The sequence below is a fragment of the Callorhinchus milii genome, unplaced genomic scaffold (genome assembly GCF_018977255.1).
Source record: "Callorhinchus milii isolate IMCB2004 unplaced genomic scaffold, IMCB_Cmil_1.0 Scaffold2, whole genome shotgun sequence".
Taxonomy (NCBI): domain Eukaryota; kingdom Metazoa; phylum Chordata; class Chondrichthyes; order Chimaeriformes; family Callorhinchidae; genus Callorhinchus; species Callorhinchus milii.
The window spans coordinates 32191650-32213278 of NW_024704743.1; the positions used below are offsets into that span (position 1 = coordinate 32191650).

The window sequence follows — 21629 nt, forward strand, 5'->3', positions numbered from 1 at the left end:
GCTTTGAGACGTGAAAGGCCCTACAGTATATAAATGTAAATTGTATTGCTTACCTTGTTTTTAATACCAGCTATATAGATCAATCTGTTAGCATTAGTAGAAGCACCTATACAGTATGTTCAAATTAATCCAGGTGCACAATGCCAACGTATAACACCCATGTCCACCTCCCTGTTCACCAGATTCCCAAGCTCCTCCCTGTACAAGCTGCAGACCCCCCAGAACTCTGCAGCCCATACTTTCTCCCGCACCAACATCCACAAACCCGTTACCCACATCCTATCCCACAGCAGATAAAATTCAAGATTCTTGTCAGCACTTCCAACTGCCTCCATGACCTCCCCCAATTCTATCTCTATGACCCTACTGTCGGTTGCCCTGCTTAATGTCACCTGCCCATTCCACAAACAGTGAACGAGCCTTCGCTCTGTCCATGCTCTCTGGAATGTCCTGCTGGAGTCCCTTCCATCTTTCCCCATCCATCCCTGCCTTTAAAATGCTTTAAGAACCATCTTAAATTTCATCTTAACCAGAGAAATGAAAGAATGGAACAATTAAACCACTTCTGTCCACTGTAGAAATCGGTAGGTTAATGGAAAATGAAACGGAATACCTCAAGAGCTGGTTGTGAATATATTCTACCCTGTCACATACTAACCTGACTGCAAAGAACCTTTTCCCATTCATTCAAAATGAGAAAATTGACATATAAATAAATACTTCACTTAATCTACGACTATTTGTGGGACAGTGCTGTGTGCAATTGGCTGCGGTCTTTCGCCCACAAAATATACAGTCACTACACTTTACGTTATATTCTGTGAAGCTCCTTGAGATATCCTGAAGATGTGATGATGCTCTGTATCAAATGCAAGGATTATTATTATCTTTTTGAATAGGCATTGCTCACCTTTCCCCTCCCTCCCCCATTCCAGCTCAGGCTCGCAGTCAGTTGTCTGAAGTGCTTTGGGACATCCTTTCAATGTGGAAAGTGCTATATTAATATCAACTGCTGTTGTCTATATTGTCAACAGTTTGCATTTCCACAGACTAGCTATGGCATTTTTAACTAAAGGAAGGATGCCACATGAACGTGAAGAAGAAGAAGAGGAACATGGAAACATGACTCTAGGCGACTGGATCGTATGCTAAGAAAAGGAGACATTAAATTAGAATATACAGCACAGAAACAGGCCATTCGGCCCAACTGGTCTATGCCGGTGTTTATGCTCCACATGAGCCTCCTCCTGCCCTTCCTCCACTAAGCCTTCAAGAATAACCTTCTATTCCTTTCTCCCTCATGTACCTATCTAGCTTTCCCTTAAATACAAATATGCTCTTTGCCTCAACAACTCCTTGTGGTAGCATGTTCCACATTCCCACTGCTCTCTGTGTGAAGAAATTTCTTCTAACTTCCTTATTGATCTATTTGTGACTATTTTATGTTGATGGCCCCTGGTTTTGGTCTCCTCCACAAGTGGAAACATCTTCCTTATGTCTACCCTATCAAAGACTTCCATCATTTTAAAGACCTCTATCAGGTCAGCCCTTACCATCCTCTTTTCAAGAGGAAAGAGTCCAAGCATGTTCAGCCTTTCCTGATCGGTATAACCTCTCAGTTCTGGGATCATCCTTGTGAAAACATTGGCTTTCATGATGATTAAATAAATCAGTGAGTAATACATTAGAGATATTATGGGTAGATAATTTTACTAGATTATTTTTTGCCCAGGGTATGGTATTCATAATTGGCCTCATGAAGTTATCGGCATCTCTTCTGGAACCTGGTGGGGCCTGGGTTTCATAATAAGAGTTAAAAAAGCAAACAATTCACTTCTAACAAAAAAACTTGTTGAGAAAGAATCCAGCGACAGTTTTACAACCCAAATCCATTTCAAAGATCCGAAAATGATGAGATCAAATCCAGTACAACAACAACTTACACTTATGTAGTGCCCTCCATGCAGCGTAGCATCTCAGAGCACTTAACAGTGGTGGAGCCTCACTCTGAGCCGGGGGGAGGTGGGCATAAGCACGGGCGAAGAGAAGTATTCAAATAAGATCCTTGTTTATATTAATCCTTGCATTTGATTAAGAGAAAAAGTAAAACAAGGGATGGAATAGGGGCATTGAAGGTGGGATCAGGTGAGGCTATGACAAATGATGCTACACAAGGTGCATGAAGTATTAAATCATTTTATTGCCTCAGTTTTTAGTAAAGAGATGGAAAATTTATTGGATCTGGAAAGAGAACTCAGTCATGTTGCAGAAGCGAGTTGTAACACTATACATAGCATTACCAGCATTTCAGTGATACGTGCAGACTTAAGGTAAACAAATTCCAAGGGCCAGATAATTGCATCCGAGGATCCTTAAGGAACTAAGAATGGAAATTGCAGGAACTCTGGCACAAATCTTTCAGAAATCACTAAATATTGGAGAGGTGCCTGGGGTCTGGAGAAAGGCAGATGTTAGCAAAAGTGATCCAGGAAACTACAGACCAGTGAGTTTGCTGTCCATTGTAGGTAAAGTTATGGGAGACCCTTATAAAACATAAGATTATGGAGCATCTCTGGACAGTAATAAAATGATAAAAGATAGCCAATATGGGTTTATGAAGAAGAGATTCTGCCAAACTAATTTACTGGTTTGCTTTGACTGGGTGACAAAGGGGCTTGATAAGGATAAGGCAGTGAATGTTGTATAAGTTGAGGAAGAGAGGACCAAGGGCAGAGTCCTGAGGAACATCACATGAGACTGTGCAGGAGCTGGAGGAGAAGCCGTTTGGGAAGACAAAGTGGAGACGGTGTGAGAGGTAATAATAATAATAATAATAATAATAATCCTTGCATTTGATATAGCGCTTTTCACGTCGGGAGGACGTCCCAAAGCGCTTCACAGAACACACTGTAAAGTGAATTGACTGTACATTTGTGGGCGAACGCGGCAGCCAATTGCGCACAGCAATGTCCCACAAACAGTCGTAGATTAAAAATGACCAATTTATTATTGTTTTGTTTTGGAGGGATTATTATTAGGCTCTGTGTGGAGTAAGGAAACTTGCCCAAGGTTTCGCCCTCTGCCTGGAATTGAACTCAGGTCTCTCACTTGCAAAGCGAGTGCTCTCACCACTGAGCTATAGGATCTGAATGACTGAAGGATAGAACCATAAAGCTTGAGGTGAGAGGAGAGGTGGTGGAGGAGGATAGAGTGGTCAACGGTATTAAAGGCAGCAGAGAGGTCAAGGAGGACAAGGAGGCAGAGGGAGCCCAGGTCACAGATGGACAGAATGTCATTTGTCACTTTGACCAGGACTATTTCTGCGATGTGGGCAATAACAGCAAAGTATACTTATATAGTGCCCTTCATGTTGGAAGGATGTCCTAGGGTGCTGGACAGTCAGGGGTTTTTGCACCCCAGCTGGGAATTGGGATCAGGAGGGGTGGAGGGCATGGGGGATGGGAGTGAGAGGGTGGCCGTAGGCACAGTCAAAGAGGAAGATCTTTAGACAGGACTTGAAGGAGGCAAGAGAGGGGCTGAGGCAGAGGATTTGTGGGATAAATTTCCAGAGCGTGGGATCCAAGATGCTCAATGCCCAACCACCAATGGTACGGGGGACCTGAAGCAGGCCAGTGTCCACCGAGTGGAGGGAGCAGACAAGCTAATACCTTGTAGGCGGTTGGAGAGGTATGGGAGAGCAAGACCATGGAGGGCTTTGAAGGTGAGAACAAGGGTTTTGTACTTAATTCTTTGAGGGATGGGGAGGCAGTGAAGCTGGGTAAGAACAGGGGTGATTGGTTTGTTGAGCCTGGTGGAGGAGAGGACATGAGCTGCAGCTTGTGGAAGGAAGAGTTGAGAAATCCAGCAAGCAGGCAGTTGGCGTAGTCAAGCCGGGATATGATGAAAGAGTGGATGGTGTCTCGGCGGCCTGTGGTAAAACCCAATTGATGGGGCAGCAAGGAAACCCAATTGGAGGGGTTTGTAGAGAGAGTGGTGGGAGAAGAAAGCGAAGCTGGGAACCAACGACTCATTCAAGGACCTTGGAAAGGAAAGAGAGGTTGGAGATGAGGTGGTAATTTGAGAACAGGCATGGGTCCAGGTAAAGTTTTTTGAGGATAGGGGTGATGATGGCTTTTTTTTAAGGCAATGGAAAATCAGTAGGTATGATATGGTAAGAATTTCCACATTGAGAATCCAAGGTTTGTACAATTTTTCACGTCAGAGGCTATAGTTTTATTAGCTGATATACATTTTATCTGCTAGTATCTGTTACAGATCTAATATTTTTACAACACTTAAGTCTGAAAACTCTCCATTTGCACAGCTTCTGGCAACAGTTTTTCGTGGGTTTAATTTGCTTGCAATAGAAAAAAACACTTGAAAATTGGCATTTAGTTTTTTTTATTTCAGAGAGTTTATGCATAAGAGATCAGTATAACCTAAGGCTCTAGTGGAGCTGGCAAGTATTGGGGTAATGGGTATGTGGAGTTTTAAGAAAGTTAATATTATTATTAAAAGCTACAATTTGATGGGATTGAGTAAAAATGAGCCCGGATTCTTGATCGCTGTTCTGTATCACTGCTAGAAAGCGTACCTGTGGAACATTTGACTAAATCATAAAAGATTCAGTAATGGTTGATTTTCGTCAGTAGAAATCGTAGACTATGTGATTCCAAGTCCCGACATGGGGCTTGAACCCACAATCTTCTGACTCAGAGGCAAGAGTGTTACCACTGCCCCAGGCTACGCTGTGAGTGGAATGTATTTTCAGGCATTTGTGATAGACAACATTTTTATGAATGAGAATCATGCAATTATGTAACAGTCTTATAACTCCTGCCCACCCAAACAGTGGTTTGTTTGAACTATGCACAGATGTATCAATTAATTGTCTAAAATTCTAAGATACAATAAATCAAATATATTACATGTTACATTGTATCGCTTACTCCTGTCACTACTTGAATTCAGAAATGTGATTTTGATTACATTTTGAATACTAAAAGGTTTAGTGCCCAGTAGATTTCCTCTATTGCAACAACTAAATGTCTGTAGTTTCATTGTTACTAAAAATACTTTTATGTAAGATTTCTACTCATTTACTTTTTTGAAAGTAATAACAATAATAATCCTTGCATTTGCCTTTCATGTCAGGAGGACATCCCAAAGAGCTTCACAGAATTTACTCTGAAGTGGTTGTGTATTTGTTGGCAAATTTGGCAGCCCAATTGCACACAGCAATGTCCCACAAACAACAAGGATTGTTGGCCAGGACACCAGGAGAAACTGCCTACCCTCAGGGAGAATGTTTCAAAAGTTTTTGCCTTAGCCTGCGAGTCTGGATTTTTTAAAAATTCACACTTAATTTGGAAGGTGCTTTTTTGCAAATAAACTGGCTAAGAATCACAGAGGGAATTCTGCATCAATTCTGCACTAACTCTCAGAGCAAGATATTTATTCAATCCCACCGTGCTGGTCTCTCCCCACCACACCCCTTGAAGCTTTGATCTTTCATATAAGGTTTACTTCCCTCTTGAAACCCACAATGGACTCTGCCTCTACCACCATACAAGGCAGGGCATTCCACATCCTAACAACACTTAAAAAAACTCCTAAATCTCTTAGTGAATCTCATTCTGCTTGAATATTATATATTTATATATATATAATATTTATATATAATATATATCCTGAAGCTCAGTGGTTAGATCACTCACCTTGCAAGCGAGAGACTTGGGTTTGATTCCTGGCAGAGCGAAATGTTGGGCAAGTTTCCTTACTCCACACGCCTCTGTTTACCTAGCAGCAAGTGGGAACCCGGTTGTTAGTCCATTGGCGTATCGCTTTTCCGGGGATAATAATCCCTCAAAAAAAATTTGGTCACTCAATCCATGACTGTTTGTGTGACACTGCTGTGCGCAATTGGTTGCCATGTTTTGCCTAGAATTCACTTTACAGTATATTCTGTGAAGTGCTTTGAGACGTCTAGAAGATGTGAAAAGCGCTATATCAAATGCAAGGATTATGATTATTATTATCTAAAGGTCTTTAGCCACTGACTCTCTTAACAACAACATCAAAATTACATTTGTATTGCGCCTTTCACGTCGGGAAGACGTCCGTCTAACACCTCAAGACTGAATTTAATGACCTTTCAAAATCCTGTGGAAACCTGAAACAAAATAATTCCCGGCTATGTAAGAGAAGGTGACATTTCAGGCCTCTTGAGCGAGAGTCTGCGCACATCCCATAACCAGAGGAAATGCTTTCCATCCACTAGAGGACGTCGGATAACATACAAAAATAGCCCTCAGTGCCAGATCTGCTTGCAAACTGCGTACGTAAGGGCCCAGGGTAGGGTGACCATATTTTCTAAATCAAATCCCTGGTCACACACACACACACACATAAAAAAAGACTCAACCCACCACAATTTCCCATGGGGCAGTCAGTGTAGGAGCAGCTTGTTGGATTAAATGGTTGTGTTTCTCTGATGAGTGCATCTGTTATTAGAATTGTTTCTGCACAGTTTGTTGCTGGACTGGAGTGCGGGGGGTGGGGGGTGGGGGGGGTCACGTTTGGCCCCAGGGACAACAGGGAATAACCTCAAGGAATGTCCAGGAAAAGGGCTCCCGGCGATGCCTCTCTCCGGATGAGCAGCGGGCTACCGAGCGGGGGCAGCTGGAGGCTGGTGCGGGAGATCGAGGTGAACGTGTTGGAGTGCAAGGTTTGCTTCGAGAGCTACAGCAGCGGCCGCCGGCCCTGCAGCCTGCCCTGTGGCCACGCCGTCTGCAGGCTGTGCCTGGCAGCCCTGAGCACCGGGGCGGTGAAGCTCCATGCGGGCAGCTCCCAACCCGACATCACCGACACCGCCTCCGCTGCTGCCGCTGCTGATGATCCCGGAGCCTCTCGGCGGCTGCTGCAATGTCCCTTCTGCCGCAAGACCTGGGCGGCTTGTCTGGCCGCTGACTGCCTGCCTCTGCTGCAGCTGGCGGAGCTGGTGGAGGAGGAGAAAGGGCAGGAGGAAAAGGAGGAGGAAGAGGAGGAGGACATGGGCTCCTCCTGCAGCCAACCCCCAGCCCCGCCAGCCTCCCCGGCTCCCTGGCCCCGGCTGAGCTGCCAGGCGGTGTCAGGGGGCTGGGGGCAGCTGCTGAACCCCACGGGCATCGCATTGTGCAGCAGGTCAGGGCGGGTGGTGGTGGCTCACGACGGGCAGAAGCGCGTCAGGGTTTTCGACCCGAAGAAGGGGACGTGCCTGCGGGAATTCGGCTCCAAGGAAGACATCAGATACCCCCTAGATGTGGCTGTGACCCAGGACGGGCTGGTGCTGGTGACGGATGCGGGGGACTCGGCTGTCAAAGTCTTCACCCCCCACGGACGGCTAGTCATGACGATCAGAGAGAGCCTGGCTCTGCCTTGGGGGGTGGACATCGGCCCACAGGATCAGGTGGCCGTGGCCGATGCAGAGCTGGGCTCCCTCTCTCTGCTGCACATCGACTTCCGCACCAGGACCTTGGTGAGGAACCAACGCGTCTGCTCCACCTTGCGCCGCCCCCGGGAGGTTGCTATCTGCCCGGCGACCGGCTTCATTCACGTGGTGGAGCACCTCAGATCTCAGCCTGCAGGGAGCACCAGCCCCGTCTGCTTGAGCACCTTCAACAACCAACAGCAACTCATCTACCAAATGGATAGCTTCAGGTTGGGTTTGCTCAACACCCCTCAGCTGTGGGTCTCTGGCATCACTGTTGATGGCAAAGGCAATGTCCTCATCGCTGAAGCCAACCACAAGGCTGTGGTGTGCCTGGGGAATCCTCAGGCTCCTCAATACAGGACAATCATTAGCCAAGGGCTCTCATTCCCCCTGGGATTAGTTTGCATTGGAGACGACACTTTGATTGTGTTGGACGGTGGAGATTATTCGTTCAAAGTCTACAGAGATTTTTACCAAACAAAACCCTAATCGGAAAATTTTCCGTCTATCAGTTTCCTGAAGAAAATGGAGTGGGACTTGACGGCGACGTATTTAAAACACGATTGAAGCAGCTTTAGTAACTAAAAGATTTAATTTAAACTCTTTAGGCACACCTGTAATGTTTAGATGCGTCCAGTTTTTGGGAAGAGCAGAAAATTTGAACTGTGAGTGTGAAAGTTACAAAAATAAAGTGTTAAATGTATATTTCATTTTCTTCTTCGTGCCCATACATTGGGATTTGGAATCACATCATCTAGGTTGACACACCAATGCTGTGCTGGGTGTGGCTAAATTGTTGGAGGTGCCGTCCTTTGGATGAGATGTTAAAAAACTGAGGTCCCATCTGCCTGCTCAGGTGGATGTTAAAGATCCCTTGACACTATTCAAAAAGAGAAGGGAGTTTCTCCCAGTGTCCTGGCCAGCAATCCCCCAAATAAAATCAGTCATTCTCTCCATGGCTGTTTGTGGGACATTGCTGTGCACAACTCAGGCCGGCCCTCTAGAAATCTTCTTGGATACCAATCTCGGCTGATCTGCTTTAGCTCTCAGAAGTCAACAGAAATTAGTTCAGTGCCCAAGTGGAGTTCCGACAGGTCAATGTGAGATACAACCAGGTGAGGGCAAGGCTTTTTTTTCACAAATCCTGCTAATTAGACCCCATTGAGATGATACTCATGTGTTTCAGTTGTCCCTTTGCTTCTGCTAGTCACGAGCAGTCACAGAATAGAGATCGTGTACAGAACACCCCGCTTTGTGACATTTGAATAGGAACTATCAACAGAGACAGACGGTCCATTCATGAAATCACAGAGAGGAAGTTCAGCACAAGATGCTTGCTCCAGAGATCTCTTAATTCACAGACTTACATGTGAGAAAAGACGTGCAGACTTCTCCCTGTACAAAATAATGATGAGGGACTCTGGGCTCAATCCAGTGAAGTATATTTACTATATATTTATAGAATTCCTGGAACAAACCAAGACTTGGTGACTTTCTATGGCATCAAAAACATTCGCTTTATTGATAATAAATTATAATATATGTTCCAATTATGCAATAGGTTTCATTCCTCAATATGAAATACTCTGATCTCACCCATTTTTATAACTCAGTAATATTCATTATTAAAAATACACCGACCTAATTTTTACCTCTTCGACTGATTAGAGCTATACAAATGTAATCTTGTTGTTGTTGTAGGGTCACCTCTTCCCTCCCCCCAGCTCAGCATCAGGTTCGGTCACTGTTCAGCGTCTTGGGACATCCTCCCGATGTGAAAGGCGCTATACAAATATAATTTTTTTGTAGCTGTTAAGTGCTCCCGAGACGTTGCCCCACGTGAAGGGCGACATATAAATGCAAATTATTGTCGTAAATAACTTTGATATGTTTCTAGGCGCTGTGTAAATTGGATAATTTTTGACTCTGGACCAGGCTTAAACAAAGCGAACAATGAGTTGATTTTGTTTAATATTTATTTCCCAGGTACAGCTTGGATGGCACCGATGAATAAACAATAGTGCCAACAGATTTGCTTTCATTTCTGATTGCTACCTAGCTGGAAAATAATTTGAACTTCAAATAAGGACAGAATCAGGCTTAGCTATGGTGTCTTCGTGTCACTCTCCAGGCTCCTACATAATGAATGGCTGTTTTGACAAGGGAATTGAGGACTCCTGGGGGCTTTAGAATCATGAACCACCCAGAGGAAAGAAGATAGGGAAAGAAGGAGCCTGTATTATTATAGCGCCTATAATGTTGAAACATATTAAAGCTCTTCACAGTTAATTACTGTCAAGGGTAGTGACTATATCTGTAGGGAAATGTGACAGTACAAGGTGGGGCTTAACCCCCAACCTTCTGATCCAGTGAATGTTACAACTGAATTAAGATGATAAAATGAGAAGGTAAGAAGCACAGGATTGTGCTATCTAGAGTGTGCCGGCTGATCCTTCAGTAATTTGGGTTTGCCTAATCAATAATAATAATAATCCTTGCATTTGTTACAGCGCTTTATCACATCTTAGAGACGCCTGAAAGCGCTTCACAGGACACACTGTAAAGCGAATCGACTGTGTATTCTGTGGGCAAAAGAGCAGGCCAACTCCACTAGTAACTCATAATAAAAAGGTAGCCGAATTTCCTGGACCATTCTCGAGTTGGCTATCCTTTTGTTGCCGGAACATAAAAGGGCTGACACTGGAGAAAATTATGTGAGGAGATTGCCCGTATGTACAGAATGTATGACATCTTTACGTAAAGTGGGGCGATGATGCCATACAAATGACTCACCCACAAATGAGACATTTCAAGTTTTTTTTACAGATTTGTCACTACCTAAATATCTTCAGCAGTTGCAAGACTTCCCTTGGCCTACACTGCCACTGTTTAATACTTCTTACATTTGATATAACTTTGTATGTGAACGCAGCAGCTTCTGAAATGTGGAGGCAAAATACATGAATTAAAAAAAAAGCAGGCACACAAAAACCAGTGCTGGACTCTCAGCAACTCTACTCCCCCCAATGTAACCTGTGCTGCAGAGTATAAAAGTGGCATGTTGTGTCAGAAAGTGTAGCTCCTTTACTGTTGATGGACAAGAAGTTGCATGAAAACCTATAGATTTTAGAAATTGTAAAAATATCTTTGGGGGGCAGGAGAGATTTCAATTACAGTAACTGTCAAGTCCTAATGGAAACAGCAAAGTGGTTGGAAATTTGATGAGAGAAACAGTGCTGGAATAACAGGGCAGCTCAAATTTCTGCCCAGAGGGAATGAGTTAGCACCTTGCAAGGCCTTCTGTCTCTCTCTCTCCCCTCTGTCTGGGCCCCGAGCCTGGAGCGGAATAAAGTCAGTGATGAGATTTAAGAAATAATGTATAAGTTATGAGAGATAGCGTGGAAAGATGGTAGTTTAAGAGTCAAAAGTTAGGTCACATAGCTTCACATGGACATTGGCAAAATTTTTGGCTATTTATATTTTATACAGGGTGTCACTCATGGAGCATTAGTTTACATTCTAATTGCTCTTGCCTTCAATTAATAAAAAGCTGAGTAAGCCACCGCCAGGCAATTAATCAGCTTCAATGACTCTTTGTGTATTTCTGTCTCTCGCTTGGCTTCTGCTGTCAGTTTGGCTCAGTTGGTAACAACTTTTACCTCTGGGTCAGAAGGTTTTGAGTTCAAGCTCCATTGTCTAGACTCTAGGCTAACACCCCAGTTTGGTACTGGGGGACTAATGTATTGTCGGAGATGAAATTCAGATGAAACTTTAGATCCATAGAAATTTACAGCACAGAGGAGGCCATTTGGCCTATCATTAAACCAGGGTCTCATTTGCTTGTTGAGGAGGACTTAAAAGATCCAATGCGACTACTGTTAAGGGAGGGGATCTTCTCCTCATATCCTAGCCAACAATCCTCCAGATTAAGTGGTCATCTACTTCATGGCTTATTATTGAATCGTGCTGCTTGCAAAATGAGTAACCATTTGCCTAGAAAACAGTCACTACATTTGATAGTAATTATAAAGTACATAGAGATGTTTTGACTTTATAAGTGCTATAAAAATCCAAGTTCTTTATATATGGTTTCTGACATGCACTGATCTTTAAGGTCAACAAGCATTGCATTGTGAGTGAATTGTTGTGTAAATTGCAGAATAAGGGTTTCAATGGAGCACATCAAAATTTTCAAAAAAGTATGCTTGGGTAGAAATTGATCAGTGAAATGATAGCGAACAGATGTTAATTTAGTGCTGTTAATTAAGCCATTAGATAGTTTACTCAGCTATGTATGCCAGCAGACTATGGCAGTCTATGTCAAACTACATAGGAGAGGATGTGTTCAGAATGCTCCCAGGATCTGAATCTGGGCTATGCAATATCAGTGGCAGGATGGAATGCAGGATGGAAGCTGGGACCATATAAAAACATGTATTCGTTCCCATTAAAGTACTTGAAAAGAGCAAGTACAATGAATGTACAGCATGGAGACAGGCCTAACCAGTTCATGCTGGTGTTTATACTCCACAAGAGTCTTCACCCACTCCTTATTCCCTCCCATACCCTCTATTCCCCTCTCCCTCATGTGAAGGTTCAGCTTTTTCTTGAATGCATCTGCACTATCTGATTCAACCACCGCTTCACGCAGCGAGTTCTATAATCTCACTACCCTCTGCGTGAAGTAGTTCCTCTTAAATTCTCTTTTTGATCCCTCAGTTGCCATCTTATATTTGTGTCTCCTGGTTATGTCAAATTTAACTATAAGGTAGAATTTGCATATTGTGCCAACTATGTGCAAATGCATATTTATGAAGGAATTATAGGAACCCTTAACTGTGCAATTGACAACCAACAAAGAATTGTAGGTTTCTGCAGTGGTGTGGAGAAATTTCACTCCGGGTTTAGAATTACTCAATTTACCCAGTGTTTCAGAACGTCTAGATTTTGGGAAATTATTAAATTCAGTCTTAACTTTAATTCAGGTTTCAGCAATTCTTAAAATAATTTACAGAAAAATGCTTTCAAAACTAAGACTGTATTTAGAAATTTGCAAAATTCTGGATGCTCTAAAATGCTACATTATTAAAGTCTAGATCCAGGTGAAATTTTCCACCAATGGAGCACCTTCTATCAAAAATACTATACCAGTTTTATTAGATAATTATCTGGTATCATTTAGGTATTTTGTTCAAGGTAAAAAAAAACTACTGTTCATACTATTTCCTGAGCTATATTAAAAATTGATATCCAATACTTATAAAAACCTTTAATTAGAAATACTTGAGTTTTAAGGACATTGCTTTGGACATGATTGAAGGAGCTGCATGTGACTCATAACATATTTGTATAAGTACATAATTTAGTGATACAGCTTGGGAAACACATGAAATAAAGCACTCTTCCTAGGCTTTCCTTCTCCTTTAATAAAGCACCAAAATGATCCCTGATAATAATCTGCACCACAATACAGCTGAACGTCTTCCCAATACGTTTACATATGAACTAACATATCAATACAAAATCTCACAGACCACACACCTAATATTCAAGTCAATTTCTTTATTTTTTGCTCAGCTGAGTGTCTGACACATGCGGAAACCCATCACCATGCTTAAGAGTATCTAAAACCAAACTGAGATTTCTGTGCATCCCACTTATACATGGAAATCACAGAGAAAGATTGTTGGAATAGAATGCACACTCTCTCCCTGGAAGGACACATCCTGCTAGTTAACAGGAGCAGAATGGGATGACTCCCTATCCCCAGTGACCTTCCAGGTCCTGCTGATGAGCTATTCTGGCTGTGCTGCCATCAGCAGTGCCCTAGAATACCATGGACCCACCCGGCTCAGGAACCAAGCTACTGAGACTGCCCCGGAGGACTGACTCGATTCCGACATTCCATTGCCAGGCGTGTCACCTTGGAGCCAGTTTATCAGTGTAGTGTTGCTATGGATCCTAGATCTTGTTTATAATGTAGATTCTCCTAATATGGCAATGACATAAACTGGATATGATCCCCTCCTCTGGGGTTTCTAGTCAGAACAGAACCAATGTGACTCAGCTTGTTAGCAGAATGATTTCTGTAAGTTGGCACACAGTATCTGTAGGTTTTTAAGATATGCTTAGCCTGTCAAACCCAGGAGAGGAGGGCAATCTTTTAATCTGATGCACAAATTACAAGACAATGACAATAGAAACCCATCATATTATTGTGGAGTCCTGTAGCTCAGTGGTAAGAGCACTTGCTTTGCAAATGAGACACCTGGGTCCAATTACAGGCAGGGCGAAACCTTGGACAAGTTTCCTTACTCCACTCGCCTAATAATAATCCCTCCAAAGAACAAAACAATAATAAAAAAAATTGGTCATTTTCAATCCACGACTGTTTGTGGGACACTGCTGTGCGCAATTGGCTGCCACGTTTCACCCACAAATATATGGTCAATTCACTTTATAGTCTATTCTGTGAAGCGCTTTGAGACATCGAGAAGACGTGAAAAGTGCTATATCAAGTGCAAGGATTATTATTATTATCATTAAGGCCCTTCAATCCATTTCAGTTCATTCTTCCAGAATGCCCACCCTACTGTCCTCCCATTATTGCATCAAGCAGTTTGTTAGATGAGTGTAGTGGCCTCTACCAAATAGATGTCAAGAGAGCAATGAAGGAATATCAGACAATGTTTTGTTATTGAGGAAGATTACCCCCCACCCACCCACCCCCATTCTCCTCTCCTCCACCCCTCTATTCCCTTTTACTCTGCCCCTCTATTCCTCTTTCCCCTACCCCTCTATTCCCTTCAAACTCATATATGCATCAAGTTTTTTCTTAAATATATTAATGCTAATTGCTTCAGCCACAGCTTCCAGTGAGTTTCTCTTTCTCAGCATCCTCTGCATGAGGAAGTTGCTCTTAAACTCCCATTTAGATCTAATACTACCTCTCTTATATCTATGCCCTCATGCTTTGTGGAAACAGTCTATCAATATCCATTTGATTGAATCCTTTCATAAACTCTAAGAATTTGCCAAATTCTGGACATTCTAAAATATTACATAAACAGAGTTAATAATAATAATAATAATAGTAATCCTTGCATTTGATATAGTGCCTTATCTCATCATTGAGTTATCTCAAAGCACTTCACAGAATATATTGTAAAGTAGACTGAATGTGTGTATTTTGTGGGTGAAACGTGGTAGCCAATTGGGATTTCTTCCCAACAGTCTTGACCAGGTACCACGGCATTGTTTCCTCATTACTCCAGAACAGCCATGTCTGCCAAACTGGGAAGTTCAGACTCCAGTTAACATCAATTACTTTCATTAAACAGCTGCAGGGAGGGCCAGCGATGTTCTAATATTGTTGAGCAGAACATCCCAGCAATCTGCTGTTTTTCATCTGAACCAGTAACATTCCCACCCTTTGTTCATTTATTCTTCGTGGTCAATTATCCTGAGCATTGAAGACCACCATGAAATCTGGCCTAAGTTCCTAGTGAAAATTATGTGTAATACATTGTTTCTCAGTGCTCTGCGTTCTCTACTCAGCCAAAGTAAGCTATACATCATGCTGTTAAAAATTTCCAAAGAAGGAGGGCAATCTTGTGGTCTCATTATTCTTCACATTCTCCATGAGCCAGGTAGCTGTAATGTGCAGTGGACTGCTGTTTTCACAGTGAAGAGAACCAGCCTTCTTGCCAGATATTAGAATAAACAGCGAGAATAAATAGCATCATTGCTCATTCTAGCTGAAGCCCATGAGTCCTTTAAATAAAATGTTATGCGGCCAGCAGGTGAAGTCTGCCTTAAGAGGGTTTGGCATGGATTCAGTTGCAATAAGTTCTACTGAAGTTCTTTGGTTCATCAGACATGTGCTTCAGTTGGCTTGAATACAGAGTCTTCAGGTGCCTGGCATCTCCAGCTACATGGATCTGGTAACCACAGTCATGTTGTCTTCACACTGCTTCATTGTTAATATTTTTGCATCAGCCACGTAATTACAGTTTATTCTCATCAACTTTTTTTACTTTTCTCTGGGAAACATTTTAACAGTTTTGCTACAAGTGTCTGTTGTGTGTGTGTATGTTATACAGTACTATAGTTGGTGTACTGATCATGCTTTTGCATCATTCATGTAGTTGCAGTTTATGCTCATTGCCTTTTTTTCAAAAAGAGCTCTTGTTCCCATGACTAATGTATTTAGAAAGTCCTTTTATTGACTTTTTGGACCCCTCTCTCTCCCAATCCACACATTAATAATTCCTGAGGTGAGAAGACAGACTTTGCAAATACTTGTATTTATATTAAGCCTTTTACATAAATTAAGACTTCATAGTATTTGATAGATGGAATGGTGAACACTGAGGACAGAAAAGAGAAAATTAAAAATGTTGACCAAAGACATAGGCTAAGTTATATGTGTTCAGGAGGTTTTTGAAAACAAGGAGGGATCTAGAAAAAGGTCAAGCAGGCTGGATGGGCTGAATTGTCGCTTCCTTTTCATGTTTTCTTATGTTCCTATTTGTGGCCCGTTTCTTTTTTTAAAAAAAAGTTGCATTTCATGTCTGGAGGATACCTCAAATTGCTTCATAGGATTTACTGTAATACGTAGTGACTGTGTATTTTGCAGGTGAATGTGGCAGTCAAGTTATGCATAAACAGACACAAAGTGAACAACCAATCCTATATATGGGATTGTTGGCCAGGACACCAGAAGAATCTTCCTATCTTTTTGAATAGTGCCATGCGATCTGTAATATCCACCTGACCAGGCAGACAGGGCCTTGCTTTAACATCTCATGCAAGGGACGACACCTCCAACAATGCAAACCCACCACCACCCCAGGACTGCATTTGCTATCTTAGACTATGTGAGTTCAAAGTCCCAACATGGCACCACCTTTGAACTAGAGGAGAGAATGATATCAACTGAGCCAGGCTGACACATTCTTCAGGATGGTGTTTCTAAGGGCAGCACATCGATGAGCAACAGGAAAGGACTATAAATAGAGCTCAACAGGACACCAGAGGTCACTATCTGAGTGAAGCAGGAGAACTAATTGGAAGAGATGTACTGCTGAAGACAGGACTAGCAGAAGAAAAAATATGAAAGAAACACTTCCCTGTGAAATATAAACAGATGTTTCACACTTAGCAATTACCTGCTTTGATAACACATTAGCAAGTACTGTATTTTAATTGAACAATTTGTAAAGTAACATTTAGTTTTCTCTTGTCATGTGCCTTAATTGTAAATTACTTAAAAACATCAAGATTTGTTATATTCCTTTGGAGAGAATGTGCCCACCCTTACATTGGACGGTGAAAAAAAAATATTTTTTCCCCTTTTGTCAATTGGTAGGATAAACCCAATATCACTATTTTGCTTAACAAAAACTGTCTGTGGGATTGAATTGGCTGTACTTCTTAACAGGATTTCTTATTAATAATTCTTATTTCTTATTACTGTTATGAAATGCTGAAAATTAAACTTGTGTTTTTATGACAGCCTTCAAAGAAAGAAATTAAATAGCAAATAGAAACAATAAATTGTCACCATAATTGAACAATTATAACAGAATGACACAATCTAAAGTGCCTTCCAAGGCACTCATGCATCCTAGGGGCTGAGACAAAGTAATCTTGTCTCACTTTACTTTTGTAATTTATGTCTATATCCCTTTTGTTCTGATACTTTTGCAGCAGACTACATGTTATCCTACCTACAATATACACCAATATTTGGTGATAACATTGAAACATTACCAAGAATTCCATGCATGAACAAAGAAGCGAGTATTATTAAGATAACCAATACCATGGCTGAAATCAGATCTCAGAATTCAGGTGACAGTTATAAAATCACTTCAACTGCACTCTGATATCTCATCTTGTGAATCTCTCGATCTGTTGAGAGTCCTATAACTTATTCACACATCTCTATTTTCTCAAGAAAGAACATATAGCACCTTATCATGTTGAAACCCAAAAGATTATATACAAATGCAAGTTAATGTTGTGTTGAAATGTCTCAAAGTGTTTTGAAGGTATTGTCAAGAGTAGCAACTAGTTTTGCATTTAATCCCACTATAATCTTGCCTCTGAAACAGAAGGTTGTGGGTTCAAACCCTAAAATTGGATGTGGAATACATATAATACATGTTGACACTGCAATGCAGTGTTGGGGGTGTGCTGCATTGTTGTATGTGACATCCTTTGGTTGAGATGTTAAACTAAGGTCTTCCAAAACCTGTTTCACCTGGTGTCCTGGCCAACAATCCCCTAAATAAAATTGGTCACTGACTTTATGGCTATTTGGGGGATATTTCTGCACAAATTGGCTGCTGCATTTAGCCACAAAATACACATTGTTACACCACTTTACAATATTGCCTGTGAAGCACTTTGAGATGTCTCAATGACATGATAAGGTTCAACATCAAAATGCAAGGATTATTATTATTATGAATTCTGAAAATTGTAACTGTTATTAATTTAGAACATGCTGGCTATTTTTCTGTAATTTTGTACTTTAGAATTTGCTACACATTTGATGCCATATGTTTATTGCTTTCTATTTACAAACAGCCTATTCACCATTGTCACATTGTCTGCATTGTTCACCATGATTGAAAGAAGGGATTTTTTAAGCATATATTATAAAATAGCAGATGGCCAAGGAATAAATGAATGCATTTGGGATTTAGCGTAGTATGTATGGTAGCACTGCCCTAAATTGCAACCTGTATTCGAAAAATTGTTTTCACTGAATATGATTCATGGCAGCAGCTTGCTGTGAATTTGCTGGTTATTATTTACTACGTCTTAAAAGGAAAAGTTGCTCTGCAGAAAAGCACTTTCCCCAAAATTTTATGGAATGTACTTATGGAAGAGATCTTGGGCAGCCTCTTGGAGACTTGCCAATGCGGTGTTCTGCCTTCTTACTGGATCTGGACACCAATCCATCTGCATTAGTTATGCTAATCAGCTCTAGCCTATCCAGATATGAGTTAGAGTTAGTATAATAATACACATGGCTTTGTGGTTATTTGGACATTACTTCAGTTTGATCCTTGAATTATTCATTGTCAGCAGAATTAAGCCTTAATATGATTTTTGCTGTCATTCTATTTCAAATTTATCATCAAATTTACAGTGCAGTTTTTTGTGGTTTGGTTTTGCTACAAACCCCACCCTCACCACTACATTTTAATAGTTAAATGTGTTATATATCTAAGACTTAATCTTGCAGAGACTATCTTGAAATCTTCAAGACCAAGAGAACCGACATAAAGAAAATTCTGCAGTATATTTATCTTCTTACGCGAATCAATGCAAATAAATAATACAGCTGTTGAAGCTGACAAAATCTAGATCACATTTGAGTTTTGTTCTCAATGTAGCAATACTGTACTTTACCATCTCAGAAGAGAAAGTCTAGCACTCTGAGGCATGAACCACATGAAGGGTGCTATATAAATGTAAATTCTTGTTGTTGTCCTGGATTATGATGAAACTTTAAATTTCCACATAATTAGTAAACAATAAACGACAACAATAGAATGAAACCTTTGCAGAATAAATTGTTTAGGGAAAAAGGTTGGGTTGGAGAGTTGACAGAACACTGAAATTGTAGTTACATTGTAGACTCAGTATAGTTGCGAGTGGAATATTGTAGCCAGTGTAGGTTACCATACTTATAAATAGATAAAGATACAAAGAAAGGGATTCAAAAAAGGGCAGTGACCAGAGTTCCAAGTTTCGGATTAAATAACTTTGTTACCCTACCTGTGCCCTTTTGGCCTGCTATCTTGGTGCTTCTGAAAGTAATTTATTTTCTCAATTCCATTTAAAAGTCTTCTCTACCTCTATAAGACTCCTTCTGAGACATCTCTTTTCAAGACTAAAGAGTTCTAACTTGTCAAATCAATGCTTATTCCTCTAATACTGGTGAATCATTCTCTGCAGCGCCTCGAGAACCTGGGCAGCCCGTTCCGTCATGCAGGTCAGAACTGTACATGATACTCTTGGTCTCATGTTACTCATGGCACTGTACAGCTTGAGCATAACTTCTGAGGATCTAAACTCAACTGATATGGCAATATAGCCTTGTTCACTCTTGCTTTACATTGTTTTGATATAGTGAGTGATGAGTCAACTAATACCCCTAAATTTATTCCAGCTCCCCCCACCCCGCACCCATGCGAGTCCCTAAATAGGGCTCGTCATTAAAGACCTAGCCATTTTAGTGAGCAGAAGTTTAACCAACATAGAGATAGGTAGAATGTACAACACAGAAACAAGACATTCAGCACAACCAGTGCATGTTGGTGTTTTCACTCCACTTGACTCTCCACTCACTCCTTCAATCAAAATTAAGTTCCTCATCCTAACTTTTAAAACCCTCCATGATCTTGCCCCACCCTACCTCTGCAACCTGCTGAAACATTACCAGCCTGCCACTCCCTCTGCTCGGCAGGCACTGGCTTGCTTTATGTCCCCCACCCTGCCTGCTCCTCTATCAGCAGGCAAGCCTTCAGCCTTTCTGCCCCCACCCCACTCCATCCCAGAATCCCTTCACCTCAACCCTTCCCTTTCCCTTCTTCAGCGTCCATCTCAAGACCTTCCTCTTTGACTGTACCTTTGGCCACTTCCCACTCTCATTCCCCTTGCCCTCACCCCTCTTGAATCCAATGCCCAGCTTGGATGCAATTCCGGGACTGTCCAGTACCTTGGAATGTCATCCCAACATGAACGACATTATATAAATGAATTGTTGTTGTTGTTGTTATATTCCTCTCTCCCTATTGTGAAGATCTAGCTTCCTCTTGAATGCATCCACATTATCTGATTCAACAACTGCTTCAGGCAGTGAGTTCCACATTCTCACTGTCCTCTGCAGGAAGTAGTTCCTTCTAAATTCTTTTTTAAATCCCCTCATAGCTACTTGTGTCCCCTGGTTACAGACACCCAACAAGTTGGAATATTCTATTGATATTGACCTTTTTGAACCCTTAATATCTCAATGATATGATAACGACTATATCAAATGCAAGAATAATTAAATCAACTTGGCAGAGACACCCTTCAATTATAGGTGATTTTTATGGTAAAAAGTTAACTTTTGAGGATGATGATGATGATGGTGTTTGCTGGTGATGCTGATGGTGACAGTGGTGATGGTGTTTACTGGTGATGATGATGATGATGATGGTGGTGATGGTGTTTGCTGGTGGTGATGATGATGGTGATGTTTGCTGATGATGATGATGCCATTTGCCGGTGGTGATGGTGATGATGATGGTGTTTGCTGGTGGTGGTGGTGGTGATGATGATGATGGTGTTTGCTGGTGATGATGATGGTGATGGTGTTTGCTGGTGATGATGATGGTGATGGTGTTTGCTGGTGATGATGATGGTGATGGTGTTTGCTGGTGATGATAATGATGGTGGTGGTGATGGTGTTTACTGGTGGTGATGATGATGGCGATGATGATGATGGGGTTTGCTGGTGATGATGATGTTTGCTGTGATGGTGTTTTCTGGTGATGATGATGGTGTTTGCTGGTAATGGTGATGATGATGATGATGGTGATGATGGTGATGATGATGGTGGTGATGATGGTGGTGACGATGATGATGGTGGTGGTGGTGATGATGATGATGGTGGTGGTGATGGTGGTAGTGATGATGATGATGATGATGATGATGTTGGTGGTGGTGATGGTGATGGTGGTAGTGATGATGATGATGATGGTGTTAGCCAGTGGTGATGATGATGATGGTGATGGTGTTAACCGGTGGTGATGATGATGATGGTGATGATGGTGATGGTGATGATGATGATGGTGATGATGGTGATGATGGTGATGATGGTGAGGATGATGATGATGATGGTGATGGTGTTAACCGGTGGTGATGATGGTGGTGATGGTGATGATGGTGATGATGGTGAGGATGATGATGGTGATGATGGTGAGGGTGATGATGGTGATGATGGTGATGATGATGGTGATGATGAGGATGGTGATGATGATGATGGTGATGATGGTGATGATGGTGATGGTGATGATGATGATGGTGATGATGAGGATGGTGATGATGATGGTGATGATGGTGATGATGATGATGGTGATGATGATGATGGTGA

General features: G+C 41.7%; 1 protein-coding gene across 1 annotated transcript; it reads left to right on the plus strand.

The window, feature by feature from the left end:
- The first annotated feature begins 6558 nt into the window (after positions 1–6558).
- Positions 6559–8174, plus strand: LOC103184898 (E3 ubiquitin-protein ligase NHLRC1). The gene is made up of 2 exons (XM_042332256.1): positions 6559–6818; positions 6903–8174. Exons 1-2 carry the CDS (start codon positions 6614–6616, stop codon positions 7958–7960), a joined length of 1263 nt encoding a protein of 420 aa, XP_042188190.1. The 5' UTR covers positions 6559–6613; the 3' UTR covers positions 7961–8174.
- The last annotated feature ends 13455 nt before the right edge of the window (positions 8175–21629 follow it).